At 33.3% G+C, this 20,166-nt stretch overlaps 6 protein-coding genes across 8 annotated transcripts; 4 read left to right on the plus strand and 2 right to left on the minus strand.

Moving 5' to 3' along the window:
* Nucleotides 1–288: 288 nt before the first annotated feature.
* LOC102581653 (auxin-responsive protein SAUR68-like) lies at nucleotides 289–901 on the minus strand. The gene has a single exon (XM_006352416.2). It carries the CDS (start codon nucleotides 837–839, stop codon nucleotides 393–395), a length of 447 nt encoding a protein of 148 aa, XP_006352478.1. The 5' UTR covers nucleotides 840–901; the 3' UTR covers nucleotides 289–392.
* Nucleotides 902–1,414: 513 nt separating this feature from the next.
* Nucleotides 1,415–2,173, plus strand: LOC102587069 (auxin-responsive protein SAUR21-like). Its single transcript, XM_015310929.1, has one exon. It carries the CDS (start codon nucleotides 1,524–1,526, stop codon nucleotides 1,797–1,799), a length of 276 nt encoding a protein of 91 aa, XP_015166415.1. The 5' UTR covers nucleotides 1,415–1,523; the 3' UTR covers nucleotides 1,800–2,173.
* A 565-nt stretch (nucleotides 2,174–2,738) lies between these two features.
* LOC102587725 (auxin-responsive protein SAUR68-like) lies at nucleotides 2,739–5,763 on the minus strand. 2 transcript variants are annotated; one of them, XM_015310927.1, is made up of 2 exons: nucleotides 5,331–5,763; nucleotides 2,739–3,038 (listed from the first exon to the last, which is right to left on the minus strand). In XM_015310927.1, exons 1-2 carry the CDS (start codon nucleotides 5,640–5,642, stop codon nucleotides 2,904–2,906), a joined length of 447 nt encoding a protein of 148 aa, XP_015166413.1. In that variant the 5' UTR covers nucleotides 5,643–5,763; the 3' UTR covers nucleotides 2,739–2,903. The 2 variants fall into 2 exon arrangements, with proteins under 2 accessions (XP_015166413.1, XP_006352415.1); XM_006352353.2 differs by lacking the exon at nucleotides 2,739–3,038 and having other exon boundaries at nucleotides 5,075–5,755.
* LOC102587396 (auxin-responsive protein SAUR21-like) lies at nucleotides 3,703–4,331 on the plus strand. Its single transcript, XM_015310928.1, has one exon. The coding sequence runs from the start codon at nucleotides 3,796–3,798 to the stop codon at nucleotides 4,069–4,071; it is 276 nt and encodes a 91-aa protein (XP_015166414.1). The 5' UTR covers nucleotides 3,703–3,795; the 3' UTR covers nucleotides 4,072–4,331.
* A 1,109-nt stretch (nucleotides 5,764–6,872) lies between the features above and the next one.
* Nucleotides 6,873–9,057, plus strand: LOC102588045 (UPF0678 fatty acid-binding protein-like protein At1g79260). 2 transcript variants are annotated; one of them, XM_015310931.1, is made up of 5 exons: nucleotides 6,878–6,947; nucleotides 6,980–7,112; nucleotides 7,881–8,021; nucleotides 8,328–8,396; nucleotides 8,774–9,057. In XM_015310931.1, the coding sequence occupies exons 2-5, from the start codon at nucleotides 6,981–6,983 to the stop codon at nucleotides 8,891–8,893; spliced, it is 462 nt and encodes a 153-aa protein (XP_015166417.1). In that variant the 5' UTR covers nucleotides 6,878–6,947; nucleotide 6,980; the 3' UTR covers nucleotides 8,894–9,057. The 2 variants fall into 2 exon arrangements, with proteins under 2 accessions (XP_006352416.1, XP_015166417.1); XM_006352354.2 differs by having other exon boundaries at nucleotides 6,873–7,112.
* An 8,075-nt stretch (nucleotides 9,058–17,132) lies between these two features.
* LOC107061522 (auxin-responsive protein SAUR21-like) lies at nucleotides 17,133–17,681 on the plus strand. The gene is made up of 2 exons (XM_015310874.1): nucleotides 17,133–17,146; nucleotides 17,270–17,681. Exons 1-2 carry the CDS (start codon nucleotides 17,133–17,135, stop codon nucleotides 17,679–17,681), a joined length of 426 nt encoding a protein of 141 aa, XP_015166360.1.
* The last annotated feature ends 2,485 nt before the right edge of the window (nucleotides 17,682–20,166 follow it).

Below are 20,166 nucleotides of genomic sequence, written 5' to 3' on the forward strand. Positions count from 1 at the left end.
ACGCAAAGGATCCGTATAATGTAATACTGATTAGATAAGACTAAGATTTAGTTGCTGTATTTGTTGTTACACTTAACATTACTTCTGTTTTTTGTCAATTGCTCTTTTATTAGTTAAAGATTTGTATGACTGTGTTGGGGTAAAAGCGAGATTTAGCAAGTGTACTAGTTTTAGACAACTTCTTCTTTCAGTTAAAAGATAAACGGATGTGATTAGAACATAATAGATACAGATTGTTAGGACTTCTAATAACCAAATTGAAAAGTGAAAGCCATGGATATGGTAAATTTTCGGATAAAATAATATATTCAATCTGTATGATGCGCTTTACAATTGTGTTCTTCATTCTATGTCCTATCTAAAACAACTTTATGCTAAATGTTGATTATGACTCAACAAACAAGAAGCTGTTGGTTTCCACTTTCTTGGTGCAAAGAAGAAGTCGAACAACAACATGAAGGAATTGATAGGAGCAATGCTTTCTGAAAATCTCCTGCAGTTACGCCTTTCCTTATTAGCGAAATGATGTAGTCCATGAAGGCTGAATCACAAGGTAATGTAATAGGACCACCACTCAGAAGACCAAATTCTTCTTCAGACATGTTCAAAAGTTGCCTAATGATCTCATTTTCAAGATAAACCAAGGGAATCATGAAGCGCTTTTGATCAATTGTATATACTACAAAATGTCCTTTTTCAACTATAGGCGATGAAGACGTACTACAATCATCTGCATCGCTAACATTTCTTGGAAATGAAATCCTCTTCCTCTGCATGGCTGCAAACTTCTGCCATTTCCTAACCATTTTGATAAGTTTCTTAGTACTGATTATTGCCATTTTTTGTTTGGAAGATTGGAAAAAAGAAAGTAAATAAGCGAGACTTTTGATGCCTGAATTGATAATGCTTGTGCTTGATGATGAAAAGGCTCATGAAAGAGGGCTTATTAATACAAGAGGAGCTGATAAGGTTGTTAGGCAAAGCCATGTGCTGATGCCTGTTGGTATGGGGCCTAACATTTGTGGATGAAGAAGCTAAGTTTGAATATAAATGAAGATAAGTTTCTTCCTTTCTTCTCTTTGATCAACTAGGCCTACTTGATATTTCTCAGCAATGGCAATAATTTGAGACCATTAAATGAACAACTGCTGGTGAGAAACAAAGCCATGTTCTGCTCTCTTCTTTGTCATGTAGATTGGTGACCTTTAGATTTCCATTTCGGCATCAACTCATTTGTGGGTTTTATTTCAAATAAAAGAGGGGCCTAATGTCGTTCTTCTACAAATTTATTGTCTGAATACAGCAAAACCATGTGAAGCTTCATGTGCCAATGTCTCTCACCAGTGGCCACCAAATTCTCTTCACCATTAAACTTGGATATGAAATTTACCACTAACTTTGTATATATACACACACATAGAAAGTTTTTTTATGCAAAACACAAGTCTAACTTGCTGTGTAATTCTCAGAATCCTTCATTCTTTCTTTCAAGTCATCATTTGAAGTTATAAAAGGATCTCACTATGGGTATCAAAATGAGTCCCCTTATTCAAGGTACAAGAATCTTGAGGAGGTTTTCAAATTCCGGAGGTGTTCCAAAAGGTCATTGTGCAGTATATGTAGGAGAGAGCCAGAAGAAGAGATTCGTCATGCCAATATCTTACTTGAGCCAACCTTTATTTCAAGACTTGTTAACTCAAGCTGAAGAACAGTTTGGCTTCGATCATCCAATGGGTGGTCTCACAATACCTTGCAAAGAGGACGTGTTTGTTGATCTCACATCCCGCTTGAGATCATGAATTGTATCAAAGTGCAAATTCTCTTGCACACGAATTTTGTAGATTAGTAGACTTTTTAGATTTTAGAAAGAGGAGATTTAGAGAGGAAGTTTTACTGTATAGTTCAGAAACACAAGAATCTAGAAGTAGTTTCCACGATCAATTTATTAATAGCAGAACTGCCGTTTCTTATAATCACTATTTTAATTGGTTATATTTGCTTGCAAACTAACACATCCAAGAAAGTATCATTTAGCAGAATAAGAATGAAGTTTGTGATAAGTAACAAGAAATTACGTAGCGGAACCAAGTCATTAGCTTTATCTATTCTTAAGGCTTTAAATTTTTTATGATGTCCTTGATTCTAAGTTATGAGAAGCTGAGGCCTACTATTCAACAAGTTTAGTGTCTGTATACTTGGATAAGCTTTTGGATGTGAGACTTGTCATAAACTTATATATACACAGTGCAAAAACTTTCCTTTTCTGTGCATTTCTCAAGACTATGTGTTACTTATTCATTCTTACAACATCAGTTAGAGTTAAAAATCATATCTTGAAAGAAGAGGAATTATCAAATGACTCTACTTATTCAATCTAATCGAATTTTAAGGACGTCCGTAGTTGTTTCATTATCATACTTGAGTCTTCCATTAGATTTCAAGACATTTTTTTGCTCATAGTGTTTTATTACCTAATTACTTCTGAAAATACTACTAAATGTTCACACTGGATGCTAACTTAGAAGACAAGCATTGTGGTACTTCAGATGTCGTTGTCTCTCATCTCTGCCACCCTAATGCAGATACATCAGCAAAGCCTGATTAGAACATACATAAAAGGAGGCATAGTTGATTGATTGATCATTTAGACCTCATTCGATCAAGGAGGTACTGCCGTTAGTGAAACGTTAACGATAAACAAAGTGGTGTTAACACATAAGAGGTACCAATCGAGGATTAGATTGTTAAGTCTTCTCATAACCAAATGTAAAAGTGAAAGCCGTGGATATGGTAAATTTTCTCCGATAAAATAATATTCAATTTGTATGATCAGCTTTACAATTGTGTTCATCAGTGTATGCCCTATATCTAAAAAACTATTTTCATCTAGCATGTATTATGACTCAACAAACAAGAAGCTGTTGGTTTCCACTTTCTTGGTGCAAAGAAGAAGTCAAACAGCAAGAAGAAGGAACTGATAGGAGCAACGCTTTGTGAAAATCTCCAGCAGTTATGCCTTTCTTGATTAGCAAAATGATGTAGTCCATGAGTTTCTTGGCACTAATCATTGCCATTTTCTTTTCTAGAAGATTGAAAACAAGAAAGTGAATAACAAATTTAGAGATTTTTGATGGCTGAATTGATAATGCTTGTGCTTGATGATGAAAAGGCTCATGGAAGATGGATTATTTATACAAGAGGAGCTGATAAGTTTTTAAGGCAGAGCCATGTCCTGATGCCTGTTGGCCATGTTAATATGGGGCCTTAAATTTGTGGATGAGGCTAAGTTTGAATATGAAAGATGATAAGTTTCTTCCTTTCTTCTCTTTAATGAACTAGGCCTACTTGGTATTTCTCAGCAATGCCAATAATATGAGACCATTAAATGAACAATTGCTGGTGAGAAGCAAAACCATGTTATTATCTCTTCTTTGTCATGTAGATAGGGGACCTTTAGATTTCCATCTTGGCATTAACTTCATCAATCCTTGTCGATTTTATTTTAAGGGTATCTGTTAAATAAAATTGGGGCCTAATGTTGTTCTTCAACAAATTTATTATCTGAATACTTGACGGTAACAGGGTAAGCAAAGCCATGTGAAGCTTCATGTGCTATTGTCTCTCATCAGTAGCCACCAAATCCTCTTAATCATTAAATTTGGAGACTAACTTTGTATATATACACACACATAGAAAGTTTTTTACGCAAAACACAAGTCTCACTTGCTGTGTATTTCTCAAAATCCTTCATTCTTTCTTTTTAGTCATCATTTGAAGTTATAAAAGGATCTCACTATGGGTATCAAAATGAGTCCCCTAATTCAAGGTACTAGAATCTTGAGGAGGTTTTCAAACTCTGGAGGTGTTCCTAAAGGGCATTGTGCAGTATATGTAGGAGAGAGACAGAAGAAGAGATTTGTCGTGCCAATATCTTACTTGAGCCAGCCTTTATATCAAGACTTGTTAACTCAAGCTGAAGAACAGTTTGGCTTCGATCATCCAATGGGTGGTCTCACAATACCTTGCAAAGAGGACGTGTTTGTTGATCTCACATCCCGCTTGAGATCATGAGTTGTATCAAAGTGCAAATTCTCTTGCATAGAAATTTTGTAAAGTAGTAGACTTAGAGACTAGAAAGAGGAGATTTAGAGAGGAACTTTCACTGTATAGTTCAGAAACACAAGAATCTATAGAACTTGTTTCCATGATCAATTTATGATGGCAGAAGTGCTGTTTCTTACAATCACTATTTTCGTTATTTTTGCTAAAACAATGCTGTTATTTATTTAGAATTTTTCTGCTAAGCAAATAATAGTTTGCACTGTGTGGTTCAAATTAGCACATCCAAGAAAGTATCAATTAGCGGAATAAGAATGAAGTTAGTGATAAGGAACAAGAAATTATGTAGCGGAGCCAAATCATCAGCTTTATCTATACTTATGGCTTTAATTTTTTTGGATGTCCTTGATTCCAAGTTATGAGACTTGCCATAAACTTATATACACACACAAAGTATTTGAGCAGAACACAGTACAGAAAGCTTTCCTTTTTTGTACATTTTTCAAGATTATGTGTTCCTTGTTTATTCTTAGATCATCAGTTAGAGTTAAAAATCATATCTGGAAAGAAGGGGAGTTATCAAATGACTCCACTTATTCAAATTTTAAGGATCTTTAGTTGTTCTAATATCATACTTGAGTTTGCCTTTAGATTGCAAGACTTGTTAGCTCATATTGTTTGTTTTATCACCTAATTGCTTCTGAAAATACCACAAAATATTCACACAGGATGTTAACTTAGAAGACAAGCCCTGCGATACTTCAGATGACGTTGTCTCTCATCTCTGCCACCGTAATGCAGATACTTCAGCAATGCCTGATTAAAACATACTAATGCATATACATAAAAGGAGGCATAGTTGATTGATTGATCATTTAGACCTCATTCGATCAAGGAGGTACTGTAGTAAGTGAAACGCTAACGATAAACTAAGTGGTGTTAATACATAAGAGGTACCAATCGAGGATTAGATTGTTAAGTCTTCTCATAACCAAATGTAAAAGTGAAAGCCGTGGATATGGTAAATTTTCTCTGATAAAATAATATTCATTAATCTGTATGATGCGCTTTACAATAATGTTCATCAGTGTATGCCCTATCTTAAAAAACTATTTTCAGCTAGCATGTATTATGACTCAACAAACAAGAAGCTGTTGGTTTCCCAATTCTTGGTTTAAAGATGAAGTTGAACAGCAACAAGAAGGAATTGAGAGGAGCAATGCTTTGTGAAGATCTCCAGCAGTTACGCCTTTCCTTATTAGCAAAGTGATGTAGTCCATGAAGGCTGAATCACAGGGTAATGTAATAGGGCCACCACTCGGTAGCCCAAATTCTTCTTCGGACATGTTCAAGAGTTGCCTAATGATCTCATTTTCAAGGTAAACCAATGGAATGACAAAGCGAACTTGGTCAGCTGTATATACTACAAAATGTCCTTTTGCAACTATAGACGATGAAGACGTACTACAACTATCTGCATCGCTAACATTTCTTGGAAATGAAATCCTCTTCCTCTGCATGGCTGCAAACTTCTGCCATTTCCTAGCCATTTTGATGAGTTTCTTGTTACTAATCATCGCCATTTTCTTTTCCGGAAGATTGAAAACAAGAAAGTAAATAACAAATTTAGAAACTTTTGATGGCTGAACTGATAATGCTTGTGCTTGATGATGAAAAGGCTACTGAAAGAGGGATTATTTATACAAGTTGAGCTGATAAGTTTGTTAGGCAAAGCCATGTGCTGATGCCTGTTGCCCATGTTAGTATGGGGCCTTAAATTTGTGGATGAAGCTAAGTTTGAATATAAAAGATGATAAGTTTTTCCTTTCTTCTCAGCAATGCCAATAATATAAGATTATTAAATGATCAACAATTGATGTTAAGAAGCAAAACCATGTTCTATTCTCTTCTTTGTCATGTAGATAGGTGACCTTTAGATTTCCATCTTGGCTACAAAAATCATGTGCCATTGTCACCAATTTCTTTGACTAACACTAAATATTTGGATATGAAACTTGTCATAAACTTGTATATATACACACACTGGTCTCCATTCTTTCTTTAGGTCTTTGTATAAATTTTAAGTTACAAAGTATAAAAGTATCACTTTAAAGTTGCAAGTACAAAACTACAATGATAATAAAACACTCCTAAAGTACTACTTTTTTTTGGTGAGTTTCATATGTGAATTTGTGTTTTCTACCTAAACTATCATCAAATCAACTGTTTATCGAAACACACTACTAAACCAAATATTTGAATACAATTGCTAAAAGGCATGCAACAACTTAATTAGCCCTTAAAAATTTCATCCACATGACAACTGACTTATTATATTTGAGGCATATATTTTTTTTATGAATAGTTGGTGATATATCAGATAAGAAATACAAACACCTGATAGTTCATGCAGAACACTCACAAAAAAAGTGATACTTTAGGTATGTTTTTGAACGTTATCCCTTAATTTTCCAATTGATTTCTTTAATTATCTTCGTGGAGCACCATTCGAAACCATTTTTAAACAAAAGAGAAGATTGCACATCACGCACCATCATATACTAGTCAAGGTGTGTCTTAATACATGTTGGTGATAATTCAAGTAGAAAATACAAACATGTTATTGTTCACGTCAAAAACTCACAAAAAAACCCGACACTTTAGATATATTTTTAACTATTATTTGTATTTAATACTACAAAAATGTAGTATATTTTTAAATTTTGTATCTTTAATCAAAGTATATTGTAAAGCAAAAATTTATTTAGTCAACGCATGTAATTAATTCTAAGCAGCCGCCCAAATAATATTTACTTTTTAGTCAAAGAAAATATAGTCATCAAATTGAGCAGAAAAGGGAGATAAAAAAAAAAAAAGCAATCGGAAAAATGGCCGCCGGCACGGCAAATCTATCGGAAAAAATGGTGCATCCGGCAGTAAAACCTTTATCTGACCTGCTTGGTACTTGGAAAGGTGAAGGTGAAGGCTTTTTCCCTACAATTTCTTCCTTCAATTACTCCGAAGAACTCCAATTTACTCACTCTCCAAACAAGGTTAGGTTCCGAATAATCCCTCCATTTCAATTTGTTTGTCTGATTTTGATTTTGATACGGAATTTAAGAAATTGTGCAAGGTTTTTTGAATTTTTAAGTTAGATTTAAAGAGTTGTCGAGAAAGGAAAGGTGTATTTTTTTTAAACGGAATAAAAAGATAAGTAAGATAAATAAATTGAAACAGAGAGAATCTTTTGAAAAATTTTAGTGATCTTTTTATCTGTATTTTTGTTGAAATTTTAATGATTTTTTTAATTTACAGTCCTCTGTCCTAGTTTGTGTGGTTCCATTTTGGAATGTTTATGGAAAAAGGCAGATTGTTATATTTAGAAATAATTTAACTTTAAATTTCTCGTTTTGGGACGAGAAGGGGGAAAAGAATACAGAAAAGACAGTTCTTTTAGTACTAGTTAGTGATTAGTTAATGATTTAGTGAGTCCTTTTTAGCCCGATGAACTCTTGGAACCGTCACATAAATAGTTATGGCTTGTTTTAGATCATAAGTTTCAAATTTGTTTCTTAAAACAATATGCCTAGTCAAATAGTGTTATAAAAATGGGACGGAGGGAGTAATATATATATACATTGTTTGAGTCTCCCTAAAAAAGGGAATCTTGTGACAAATGGGGTTCACAAATTGTGTTAACTCACATGTTCAAGTTCCAAGTGTTGCATTCTTGCATCTTTTTCGAATCCCTTTATTAGAATTACTGGCTGTCACTATACATGCGATGATTTTTTTGCCTAAATTTTGCTTCTTTTTATCAGCCTGTGATAGCATATTCTCAAAAGACATGGAACTTGAAATCCGGACAACCTATGCATTCCGAGAGCGGATACTGGAGACCTAAACCTGATGGGACCATTGAAGTCGTCATTGCTCAGAGCACTGGTCTCGTTGAAGTCCAGGTGATCTCCTTATGAGTAGAACAGTTTTACATTGTCAGTGAATGATAAGTTAAATCATGTCTACGATTCATGAGTCATGCCTCTGAATATCATGTTATCAGCTTTTTAGATGTGCTAAGGACATGTTGGTCGTTCCTTGTTTGGGTCTGCGATTCTAATATTGAGATGGTAATTCGAAGTGACTTTTGATGTTATAAACAAGACTCATTGACAATCTGGGAGGTCAAATGTATATGTCGGCATGTTAAGTTTGTTTATCCATTTTGGTCAACCATAAAACATAATATTTCTACTTTCATTCTACAGAAAGGAACATATGACATGAAAGAGGGAGTTGTGAAGCTTAAAAGTGAACTGGTTGGCAATGCTTCCAAGGTAATCTCCTCTAGCACGTTTTATCTGCTTTTTTCTACCTTCATCTTTGACCCTTTGATGCGCTTGCCCACCTTTATGATAGAGTTATGAGTTTTCATCTCCCTTATGTTTTCTAGGATGTAAAGTTAAAGTACAAATTGAACTCTTGAAACATCTATGTGTCGTATTTGACATGAAGAAAGTTTACAAAGAAAAAGTAAGCGTTAGCATATTCTACAAGTATCATCTTGCAAGATGATGTTTGTGGAAATGGTTTCAACTTTTAAGTTTTTCTTAAATGAAGTATTGTATTTAAGTTTAGGGAAAAAAGCCCTTTGATTGTTGGTGGAGGTTGGTGAAGTTTGACTAATGTTATCCTTCGCTTGCCTGATGAACAGGTCAAGGAGATAACTCGAGTTTTCAAAGTGGAGAATTGTGAACTATCATATGTTGTGGAGATGGCCACCAGTCTAACTGATCTTCAGCCTCATCTCAGAGCCTCTCTTAAGAAGCTCTAGGCTGTCATCTCATTACCGGCGATATCAGTATCTATACTACATCCCTGACGTACTTGCTAACTAATGTTTGTGTGTATTGACATTTTACCAGAAGTAGGATACTGAATGTTAATTGCAAGATAAAACTCTATTTCTGTAATAATACAAGATTTCAGTTTCCCATTTTTCAAGAGCTATACTATCTATATTGAGCTATCATTTACAAAACATGATCATTTCATGACTCAATAAACAAGAAACTGTTGGTTTCCACTTTTTTGGTGCAAAGAGAAAGTTGAACTACAACATGAAGGAATTGAGAGGAGCAACGTCCTCTGAAGATCTCCACCAGCTACACCTTTCTTGATTAGTGAAATGATGTAGTTCATGAAGCCTGAATCATGGGGTACTGTGATAGGTCCACCACTCGGTAGCACAAACTCTTCTTCAGACATGTTTAAAAGTTGTGCAATGGCCTCATTTTCAAGGTAAGCCAACAGATGACAAACCGTGCTTTATCAGCTGTATATACTACAAAATGACCCTTTTCAACTCTAGAGGATGAGGATGTACTGCAGCTGTCTGCTTCACTTCCATTTCTCGGAAATGAAATCCTCTTCCTCTGCTTGGCTGTAAACTTCTGCCATCTCTTGGCCATGTTGATGAGTATCTAGTACTGACCATCTTCTTATCTCTGGAACTGGAAACAAGAAAGTAAAAACTATAACTTTAGAGACCTTTTGATGAATGAACTGTTAATGCTTGTTGTATGATGAAAAGTCTCATAAAAGGGGGGTTACTTATGCAAGAGGCTGTAGACAGGCTTTGAGTTGGAGCTGAAGTCTTGCTACTAATAATAAAAGGCAAAGCCATGTGCTGATACCTCTTGGTCATGTTAATATATGGGGCCTTAAATTTGTGTCTTCCTTTCCTCACTTTGGTTGACAACTGATTAGGCTTATTTGTTATGTTTTCAGCTTATGCTTGTTGTTATTCCACAAATATGGCATAAAATGGTAAGTGCTTGTCGAAGATTTAAAAGGCAATGACATGTGATATTTCGCGTCCTGTTATCTTTCTTTCTCTTGTGGTATTTCTGTTGCTATCCTTATCTGGTCATTCTGTGTCACCTAACCTCTAAATAAGGTGGTCCTGAACCAATTCAGAAACTTCATCCTTTCTTGTGGATGTAAATTTAAGAGTTTCTTCTTCTGTTTCAAATCATGAGAAGCAGTAGGGCCTAGTTAGTGTTGCTCTTCAACAAATTTATGGTGTTGAATACTTTGACAGTAACAGAGTAAGCAAAACCATGTGAAAGTTCATGTGCCATTGTCTCTGAGGCTTCACCAGTGGCCACCAATTTCTCTTAACGACCAAACATTAAGCTATGAAACTTGTCATAGACTTATATATATAATCAGACCCAAACATTTCAGCAAAACACAAGTATCCTGACATTCAAAAGACTTCCATTTTCTGTGTAATTCTCAAAGTTCTTGTTCTTTATACTTCATCATTTAGAAATACATCATATTTCTCGAGATAATGGGTATTAAAGTGACTCCATTTATTCAAGCTAATTGAATCCTAAGGAGATCTTCAACAGGTGTTCCAAAAGGGCATTGTGCAGTATATGTAGGAGAGAGCCAGAAGAAGAGGTTCGTCATGCCAATGTCATACCTCAGCCAGCCTTTATTTCGAGACTTTTTAGCTCAAGCTGAAGAAGAGTTTGGCTTTGATCATCCAATGGGTGGTCTCACAATACCTTGCAAGGAAGACGTGTTCATTGATCTTACTTCTCGCTTGAGGAAATTATGAGTAGAACCATGGCGCACATTTTTTTTGCCCATGAAATTTTGTAAAGCAATAGGATAAGAAATTTAATGAGAAAGATAGAAAGAATTCCTTGTTTTTCCATAACTATTTTGTATTGTTTGTAAAGTTGAGTTAAATTGACCAACCTCTTGTTTAATGGATATACCCTTATTTTGCACAACTTGCTTTTGTAGAACCAAGGGTCTATCGGAAATTGACTCTCTATCTGTAAAGGTAGAGGTAACGTATGGAATACCCTCCCCAAACCCCACTTGTGGAAACTATACTAGGTATGTTGTTGTTATGATGCTGCTGGGGTGGGTTGTTGATACCAACAATTAAGTAGTGGTATCACTATTTACAGCTCTTGGACACCGCCTTTGTGAGGTTGTATGTTGAAATTCCCAATGTTACAAGGTTCAAATCTCCAGATGTATAGTGAATATGAACATGCTTCTGTGCAGGTAAACTCCATTTCGAGTCTAATAGAAGCGAAAAAGATGTGCACATCAGCGTCATGTGTCCATGAGATACAGTGAGGACAAGTTGGAGTGTTTAGTTGTTAGTTGAGACCAAAGTCAATGTGTTTAGATGTGCATTTTCAAAGTTAAGAATACTTATTTGTTAGCTATGGTCAAGTTAGAATATTTATTTATGTATTATGTCTAATTTCAAAATTTATGATCTCGCTTAACCTCTAACTCGTTATAATTGTGTTTGGTCAAACTTTCAAAAAGTCTTACTTTTGAATAACAATTAATAATTGATGAATCAGCTTCTTGAACTTGAAAATTGTTATGATTTTTCTTATCGCCGCTCTAAAAGACCTATCTATTTAGAATAATTGGTTCATGTATTGGATTCATTGGTGTGATGACAAATATGAATGATATAAATACTTCAGTTTACATTAGTAATCCTCTTTTGGGCGAGTATTTCAACCCTCGTGTATGACGCTAGTAGAATTGGAGAATTGTCTAGACTTTACCTTACCTAGACCGCACTTGTTTACACTACACCCCACATATTATTATTTTTCAATTTTCATGTCATTTAGGTTTCAATTTTCTTGCTACAAAGAAGAGGCAAAATAACAACATGAAGGAATTTTCTTGGTACTGATCATTGTTTTTTTCATCCAAACTCTCAAATGTTGAAGAAAATTTCATGACCTGATTTTCATCCAAACATTCAAATTCTCTTATTAACTTTTTGTTTATCTTCATAATTTATAATTAAAATGATTTTAAATGTGTATTGATTTTTGAATAATTATACTGCTTGTTAGTTTTTGTGTCATTTCTTTCTTTATTTTTTTTTGTGTAATGTGTATTAATCTCTGAAATTACACTACTAATTAATTCTTGTGCCTTTTCATATTCCATTTTTTTCCTCTCATGATTTACATTTAATTAACCTAAATGGTGTATTAAATTAAATAACGTTTTAAAGTACAAGTAGAAAAAAAGAAAGCAATTTATACTAATTTATATTAATTATTATGCTATGACACAATTGCTTTATCCTCTTTATTTTTGGGCAAATTTTTTCTTACTAAATTTATTTTTCTTTCCGTGAGTGCTTTACAATCTCCATTTTCCTTTATTATCCTTTTATTTATCTAAATACCATTCTTTACGTATTTTGTTAATCATTATTCTCTTCTCAGTGAAAGCAATGATGAGGTGAATTCTCCGTTTCTTTCCTTTCGACAGAAATTTGAACATATTTTGTAATCATTGTATAATATTATTCTAAACATTCATTCTTTTTTCGTTTCTTATAAGATCATTATTGAAACGTTTTTGCTTTCAAATTGTTTTGATTTGTAGATCTGCCAGATTTGATTTGGAAAGTTAACAAAGTGTGCAAGGTACATTTTTTGGGATGTTCAGGAATTGGTATATCATCAGATTCTTATAGTCAAATTTAAACATTGTTTAGATACTCACTTTATTTATTTTATAGTAATGATCGAGACCTATGCATTTTATAATTAATTTAAGCATTTCTATAGTTATAATTTTTTAACTTTTATATTATAATTTTTTAATGAAATTTTTGGATATTTGTATTTTTAAGATTCTCAGTTGATACAAAATGAAGATTTTGCATGTGCAGTATGAGAATTGGATTATATATTTGCATCGGATGATTTAATTATTCTATTTAACCATACAGTTTGATATTGTAATCCTTTTATTTCTTTTGTTTTATATTATGTGCAATTTATTTTGTCATCGATATTTTAATTTGGTACACATCAAGTTATTCTAATAATCTAAATTTGAGAGTAAATGTAGAAGCTATAGTTATAGTCTCATAATTTAGTTGAGTATACAACGTAGACAAATACATCTCAAATCTAATATAAAAGTTATATGGAATGTTCTAAAAACACAAATTTTAAAGAAATATTGTATTCTTTAACATCATAAGGTGACATATATGCATATATAATATAAAGTAACTATTATAAATAGTATCAAAACTACTTTAATTTATATTTCAAAACTCTGAAAACTACTTTAATTTATATTTCAAAACTCTGAAAATATTACATTCATTTTTAATGCAATTCTTCATGCTTAGAAACTTATATTTTCATATATTTTAATTTCTATTTTTAATATCTAATATATCAATTGAAATTGTATAAAATATTCTCGAAAATGAACAACAAGTTTATAATGGTACAATTCTTTCTGATTTTCTGTATAGATGATTTCTTGAATCAATGTGTGTAGATGGTAAGTTAAAATGCATGAAATTTCTTAATAACTAGGTAATTTGCCCGCGCTTCGCGCGGACATAAATAATAATTGCATTGAACTTGCAAATAATTATTTACTAATATCCATACATTAAAAATGATGGAAAAAATAGGTTCTTAAGAAAATATTAGCAATATTCCAACATGAATTTGATTATTTGTCATTATCACATAACTCAAGAACCTCTAATGAATGAATTATTCAGGAAATAATAAATCATTGGTTCTTTAATCAACATTAAAAGGAAAATAAAGAAGAAAAATAAGAATATATAAGCAAAGGCATTTCATAAGAAAAGAACACAGATTCAAAAAAGAAATTACGCTTGAACATGAAAGCAATTATAACTTTTGAACTTGCTTAATGAATTTCTTCAATTGATAAGTGGGAGACTTCATATCTATGTTAAAATAGATAATATGTAAGCTTATATATAGTACTTTTAAGTCATAGACTTTTATATAGAATATCAAAACATGTATTCTTTGAATTGAGTACAATAATTATTTTCTGCACAATCAATATACCTACTATATGTATATATGTTCAATATAACTGGAGACAATAACTTTGCAGAAACATAAACAACAGAGTTTAAAACATGTACTCAAAAAGAACAATTAACATCATAAGCATAAATTAATGACTGTAAAAAAAAAATCAGGATAGGTAAAATTAGAATGAAATAGAAAGGAAAAAATCGAGTCCACTGAATACACAATGTCCCCTTAAAAGAATTATTCCCCTCTAATACCTGAGGTTTAAATAATTAAATCCTCTTAGGATGGAATGATTTTATTCACCAAGATATTGATACAAAAACAATGGTGTCAGTAAGCCACTCAATAGGAGCAAAGTGCATGAATATTTCATTGTGTAGAAAAAGAAGAACAAAATTTTCATTGTTTTAAAATAAAATGAGAGCAAATTCCTCTATTTATTGGCAACATAGGGTAGTGTGAACAAATATGCTTATTGTGCCTTATCTAAAGATCACAACTCTTTGGAAATGTCACAACCCTTCGTAAAGGTCACAATCATTCATAAACGTCACAACCTTTCATAAAAGTCGCAACTCTTCATAAAAGTCGCAACTTTTCTTAAAAGTCACAACTCTTCGTAAAAGTTGCAACTTTTCATAAAACTCACAACTTTTCATAAAAGTCACAACTTTTCGGTGAAGGCTAATTTTGGAAAGAAATAAATTAAAAGGAAATTCTAGTCTGTGGTGGCGCCACGTAGGCGGGATTAAGGTTCTCTTTTATATATATATATATATATATATGATATGATTGATTGTCTGTCATTTCGGTCCATAAAGATTCCAAGAAAATGGTTTACCACTGGTTGATGATATTATAAGTACAACAAACACTAATCAACGGATTGTGCAATATATTTTAACCAATGCTTCTGAGTCTAGCAAACTAACAGTGACAAAGAGGAAACCCCTTCCATAAATAGCAGTCAAGCACAAAACTTTACAAGTACAATATTGTGACTGTTTGAATAACATAAAAATAGTATCTTCAAGTAAAAATAATAGACAAATGGAAGCAGGCATTACAGACGCTTAATTGTTTCATCTAGTGCTTAAAGAAAAGTGTAGAGAAGTAGGGGAACGCACAGACTATATGCATCAACATTGATTATTGTGTTTGTCTTTGATAAAAATCGAGTTACACGTGTAACAAGAGAAAAAAATTTACAGAGAAACTGCACAAGTATATGACTAATATATCATGATTGATTATCCTTTGATGTCTATACAAATTTTGTCCTCGGTGAATTGCCTCAGTCTGTCCCTAAAAGTTCAGTATATCATGTCCATGCCAAATTGAGAAGCACAAGGCAATATGAGAGAATGGATGAGTCCAGTACTAATGGTCAATGAACCAGGTCCTTTGACAGAATTATGATGCAGAAAGTAAAACACATAAGAGCTTTACGTGGAAACCCCCTTGCTCAAGGGAAGAGAAAATCACGACATGTCCTCACAGAATTTCAACCCAACTCTATATCACTCAAAACGGAGCAAAGATTCAGATTACAATGTAACCTAGGAATTAAACTCTTAATCCCTCCCCCTTACTGTAGCAACTCTACTAACAGTAGTAAAAGAACTAAGCAATAACTCTATTGCCCACTAAACCAACTAACTCTAGTCAATCTAGACTTCAAGAGCACCAAAGGCTAACTCTAGCCACCAACTCAAATCTCAAGGATCGAGGAATGAACAAAGTTACTGCACTAAGCAACAATCATGTTGCCCACTACACCAACTAACTCTAGCTGATATAGACTTTTAACAACCCGACCTAGCTAACTCTAGCTAGGACACGGAATCTTCGACAAACGATCTACTTCCTTTATAACATAGGAATAGATCTTACAATATTGAACAATGAAATATAAACCCTAACAACGACTAAGAGCCATGATAACTCTATCAGGTCTCCTGCTGTTCTTGAGAGAATATTTCCTCGAGTGAATTACCTGTTTGGTTGTGAAAGTTTGATTTTCAAAAAGCTTTTGTGTGATAAGGAAGAATAGACATATTATAGAATGAGCACAAACACACAAAGCAATCTCATTGGGTGAGGGCCTGTTGTGCAGTGGAAGTCGCGCACCAACCACAACAGGTTTTGCAGGTTTTAGGACAGCTGTAGTTTTCCTGTACGGAACACAGTTTCGTTTGGGATCAGGTCCAGAGTTTGTTCAATCATCAAAACTTCAGACATAGGGTAAAATAACACAATAGTGTTGCAGACCCATAATGACCAAACTCCAAGCTGCTCTGTGCTCTTGGTGGTGCAAGTGAAGTGCAGCAAGCCCCACACACAAATAATGGTGGCACAAACAGCAGTGAGTATGCTTCCATATCTCACATATATCACACGAAGCCATCCTTTCACCGTCATCATCCAGAGCACCACCCCTACAGTTCACTATCCAGTTGTCAGACCCTCCTTCATATTTCAACTCACTGTCCAAATCCAACCTAAAACATGAAGGAATTGAGAGAAGCAACGCGTTGTGAAGATCTCCTGCAGCTACACCTTTCTTGATTAGTGAAACAATATAGTCCACGAAGGCTGAATCTCAGGGTAATGTAATAGGGACACAACTTGACAGATCAAACTCTTCTTCAGATATGATTAAAAGGTTCCTAATAACCTCATTTTCAAGATAAGCCAAGGGAATCACGAAGCGCCTTTGATCAATTGTATAGACTACAAAATGACCTATTCCAATGATGGAGGATGAAGACGTACTACAACTGTCTGCATCACTACCATTTCTGGTAGGTGAAATCCTCTTCCTCTGCATGGCTGCAAACTTCTGCCATCTCCTAGCCATTTTGATAAGTTTCTTGGTACTGATCATTGTGTTTTATGAGACTTTTGGAAGCAAGAAAGTAGACTATTTAGAACCTTTTGATGGCTGAATAGATAATGCTTGTACTTGATGATGAAAAATGTCGATGGAAGAAGGTTTATTTATACAAGAGGCTATAGACAGGCTTTCAATTAGAGCTGAAGTTTTGCTACTGAGAGTCGAAGAGAAAGCCATATACTGATGCCTGCTGGCCATGTTGATACGTGGCCTTATATTTGTGGGTGAAGTTAGTCCGAAAGGATCAAACCAATGCCAATATTTGAAACCATTAAATGACCAATTGCTGGTAAGAAGCAAAAACCTTGTTCTGCGCTCTCTTCTTTGTCATGTAGATAGGTGACCATTAGAGTGTAGATTGATCAAAATATTTAATATAATGGAAGCAGTTTATATGAAGTTCTTCCTTCAGCATTTTGGAGTTACCAAATATCCCTGGAGATAATGGGTATCCATTTATTCAGGCTAATCGGTTCTTAAGGAGGTCTTCAACATATGGAGGTGTTCCAAAAGGGCATTGTGCAGTGTATGTAGGAGAGAGCCAGAAGAAGCGATTTGTGGTGCCAGAATCATACTTGAGCCATCCTTTATTTCAAGACTTGTTAACTCGAGCTGAAGAAGAGTTTGGCTTCGATCATCCAATCAGTGGTCTCACAATACATTGCAAAGAGGACATGTTCGTTGTCTTACTTCCTGCTGTGGAGATCATGAGTATCTGGGAAGGGTGTGAAAGCCAAAGCAACCTACATATATCAGTAGCTACTTTCCGCTCAATATGGAGTTTTGAAACACGACTAAAAAAGAAAGTAAAACGAACAAATTGAAACGGAGTGAGTACAAGATTCATCAGCATATGACTTAAATCAGAATCAGCTAAAGTTTTCTGGAAGATCCACAGATATAGGCCATATATACAACATTCATAACTAGATTTTCAATGCTAGCATTTTAACTGTTGTAGTCATCATACAAGTAAGTGAAATGGTTGCGATAAATGAAGTGGTGTTAATACAGAAGTGTACTTCACGCTACTTAGTATAAATATTTGTAAATAATTTAAATACAATTACAATATGTATAAATAGTTATAAGTAATCAAAAGAGAAGGAGTGTAACACCAAATTAAAGCTTAACATCAAATGGACAATCTGACAATCATATCAAATAGTTTTAAGAAATTGTATTATTTTGATACGTAGATTTCACACGAGTGATTAGTTGTGAAGATGTCATATAATGTTTGAAGAGAATATATAAAAATTATCAATATCCATTACATTATTATAGCATCACAATAAATTATACTACTTCAAATGAGATGTACATTATGTTCATCCCACAAATATTCGAAAATAAGATGAAATAGAGTAGATTAAAAACAATAAAATAGCTAATGAATTCTAAAACTTTTAAATAACAAAAATTAAAGAGAGAAACAATTCCAGTTTAAAAGAATGGAGGAACTTCCTCAATAACTAACAAAAGCATAAACAGATTTACCTCTTTTTTGTTGCATATGTGATGAACAATAACATCCATCAACAATTATACATTAGAATAACTAAGTGTATGCATTAACATAAAGTGACTGTGATGAACAAATAATTACATCCACCAATAATCATCCATCAACAATTATACATCAAAATAACAAAAGTGTATGCTTTAATATAAAATGATTTTGAAAACAACTTTTTGGCATGTATAATTATAAGTCAGGAATTATAAAGTCATTTAAAAATTGATGATATACATAATATTTATGAGAATTAGATTGGTTAAAGTTGGGATACGTAACGTTTCTGACTAAAATCTAAATATGTGTGCTATATTAAGATGCCTGGTAATTCAAATGACATTTTGTTGTTTAATGTTTAAGGATATTTCAGTTTTTAAAAGATATAATTTATTGTCTTTTGTATTGTTACGAAACACTTTAACTACCAAACTTCATTTCAGAAGTAATAACTAAATTTATTTCATCAACTCTTTACAGACATACTTAATATTTTAGGCAAAACTTTCACTTGTCTTTAATCAATTTCAAATGGTTTCTTTTTTTATTAACTAAATTGGTTCAAATTATATTATCTTTAAAATGATTCAAATAATTCTTACTTAATCTATTTTTGTTAAAGTCCTAGTTATTTTCATTTATATCAAGTTCTTAAGTTAAATTTTTTCTTAAAAACAAGATTAAAAAAATATGTGTCTTTACTTAATTTTTTTCTTAACAAATTTAATCGATTATTGTAAATTATTATTTTTATGTTAAATACCTTTTCAAGAGTTAGTCAAAAAAAAAATTTAAAAAAACTTCAAATGCTTTAAAAATCGCTTGTTAGCGGGCACTTCAAATGCTTTAAAAACTTTCTTGAAGTGTAAAAGAGAATCTCATACCCTTTGGAGTTTTTTAAATTAAGTTTTCTTAAGTTCTTTAAAAAATTAAATAGTGGCTCTTTTTTTTCTAATTATTTTTGGGAAAATGCATAAGTACCCCCCCAGCCTATGCCCGAAATCCCAGAGACACACCTAACCTTTACTAAGGTCCCTATTACCCCCCCCCCCCCGAACCTTATTTTTTTATTAATTATTTACCACTTTTTGGCCTACGTGGCTGAGTCCGTAACTTCACCTATGTTAGGCGCGTGGGTGCAATATTTAGACAACACTGACCAATAAAAATTGGCCATGTGTTAAAATAAACTTTATTGTTGTTTATTGTTCTTCATCTTTAGAAAGAAAAAAACCTCCATTATCATTATCTTTCAAGTTAAATTGCTCCTTACTTCGAAAAGGTAAAGTAAAATTTTAGTATATTCTTTATATTTACACCTTTTTATTTCGATTGTTAGTTCTGATTTTAAATTTCTTTCACAATTTTTATGTATAAATGTTAGGGTTATGACAAAATCTAAGTTGAATAAGTTGTGTATGGATGAGAATGATTCAATGATCAATGCGGAAGTGCGATGCAAGCATGGAATCTTATTGCAAATGCAGACGTCTTGGTCAGATCGCAATCCCGGAAGACGATTTTGGTCTTGTCCTCACTATGAGGCCACGAACTGTAATTTTTTTAGATGGAGAGACAAGGAGAGAGTTGATGAAAGATCTCGGTTTATTCTTCCGAAATTGGTGAATAGGATTAAGGAGTTAGAAGAAAAATATGAGCATGTGAAGATGCAATTGGAACAGTTTGATAATTCCAACATTGAACAGTCAAAACAAGAAAAGATTCCTTTGGACGAAGGTGAAAGTCTTCGAAATCGTTATGAAAATCTCAACATCAATTCAAAGGAGAAGGGT

The sequence above is a fragment of the Solanum tuberosum genome, unplaced genomic scaffold (assembly GCF_000226075.1).
Source record: "Solanum tuberosum cultivar DM 1-3 516 R44 unplaced genomic scaffold, SolTub_3.0 scf00148, whole genome shotgun sequence".
NCBI classification, from domain to species: Eukaryota; Viridiplantae; Streptophyta; class Magnoliopsida; order Solanales; family Solanaceae; genus Solanum; species Solanum tuberosum.

What these genes read in the sequence shown, in the direction of transcription:
- LOC102581653 (XM_006352416.2), bottom strand. Translation starts at nt 839, where the DNA reads ATGGCAATAATCAGTACTAAGAAACTTATCAAAATGGTTAGGAAATGG.
- LOC102587069 (XM_015310929.1), top strand. Translation starts at nt 1,524, where the DNA reads ATGGGTATCAAAATGAGTCCCCTTATTCAAGGTACAAGAATCTTGAGG.
- LOC102587396 (XM_015310928.1), top strand. Translation starts at nt 3,796, where the DNA reads ATGGGTATCAAAATGAGTCCCCTAATTCAAGGTACTAGAATCTTGAGG.
- LOC102587725 (XM_015310927.1), bottom strand. Translation starts at nt 5,642, where the DNA reads ATGGCGATGATTAGTAACAAGAAACTCATCAAAATGGCTAGGAAATGG. An exon ending in ATTCAGCCTTCATGGACTAC is followed by an intron (nt 3,039 to 5,330) that starts ATCACTTTGCTA and finishes CTCATGGACTAC; the next exon opens with ATCATTTTGCTAATCAAGAA.
- LOC102588045 (XM_006352354.2), top strand. Translation starts at nt 6,948, where the DNA reads ATGGCCGCCGGCACGGCAAATCTATCGGAAAAAATGGTGCATCCGGCA. An exon ending in TTACTCACTCTCCAAACAAG is followed by an intron (nt 7,113 to 7,880) that starts GTTAGGTTCCGA and finishes TCTTTTTATCAG; the next exon opens with CCTGTGATAGCATATTCTCA. An exon ending in CTGGTCTCGTTGAAGTCCAG is followed by an intron (nt 8,022 to 8,327) that starts GTGATCTCCTTA and finishes TTCATTCTACAG; the next exon opens with AAAGGAACATATGACATGAA.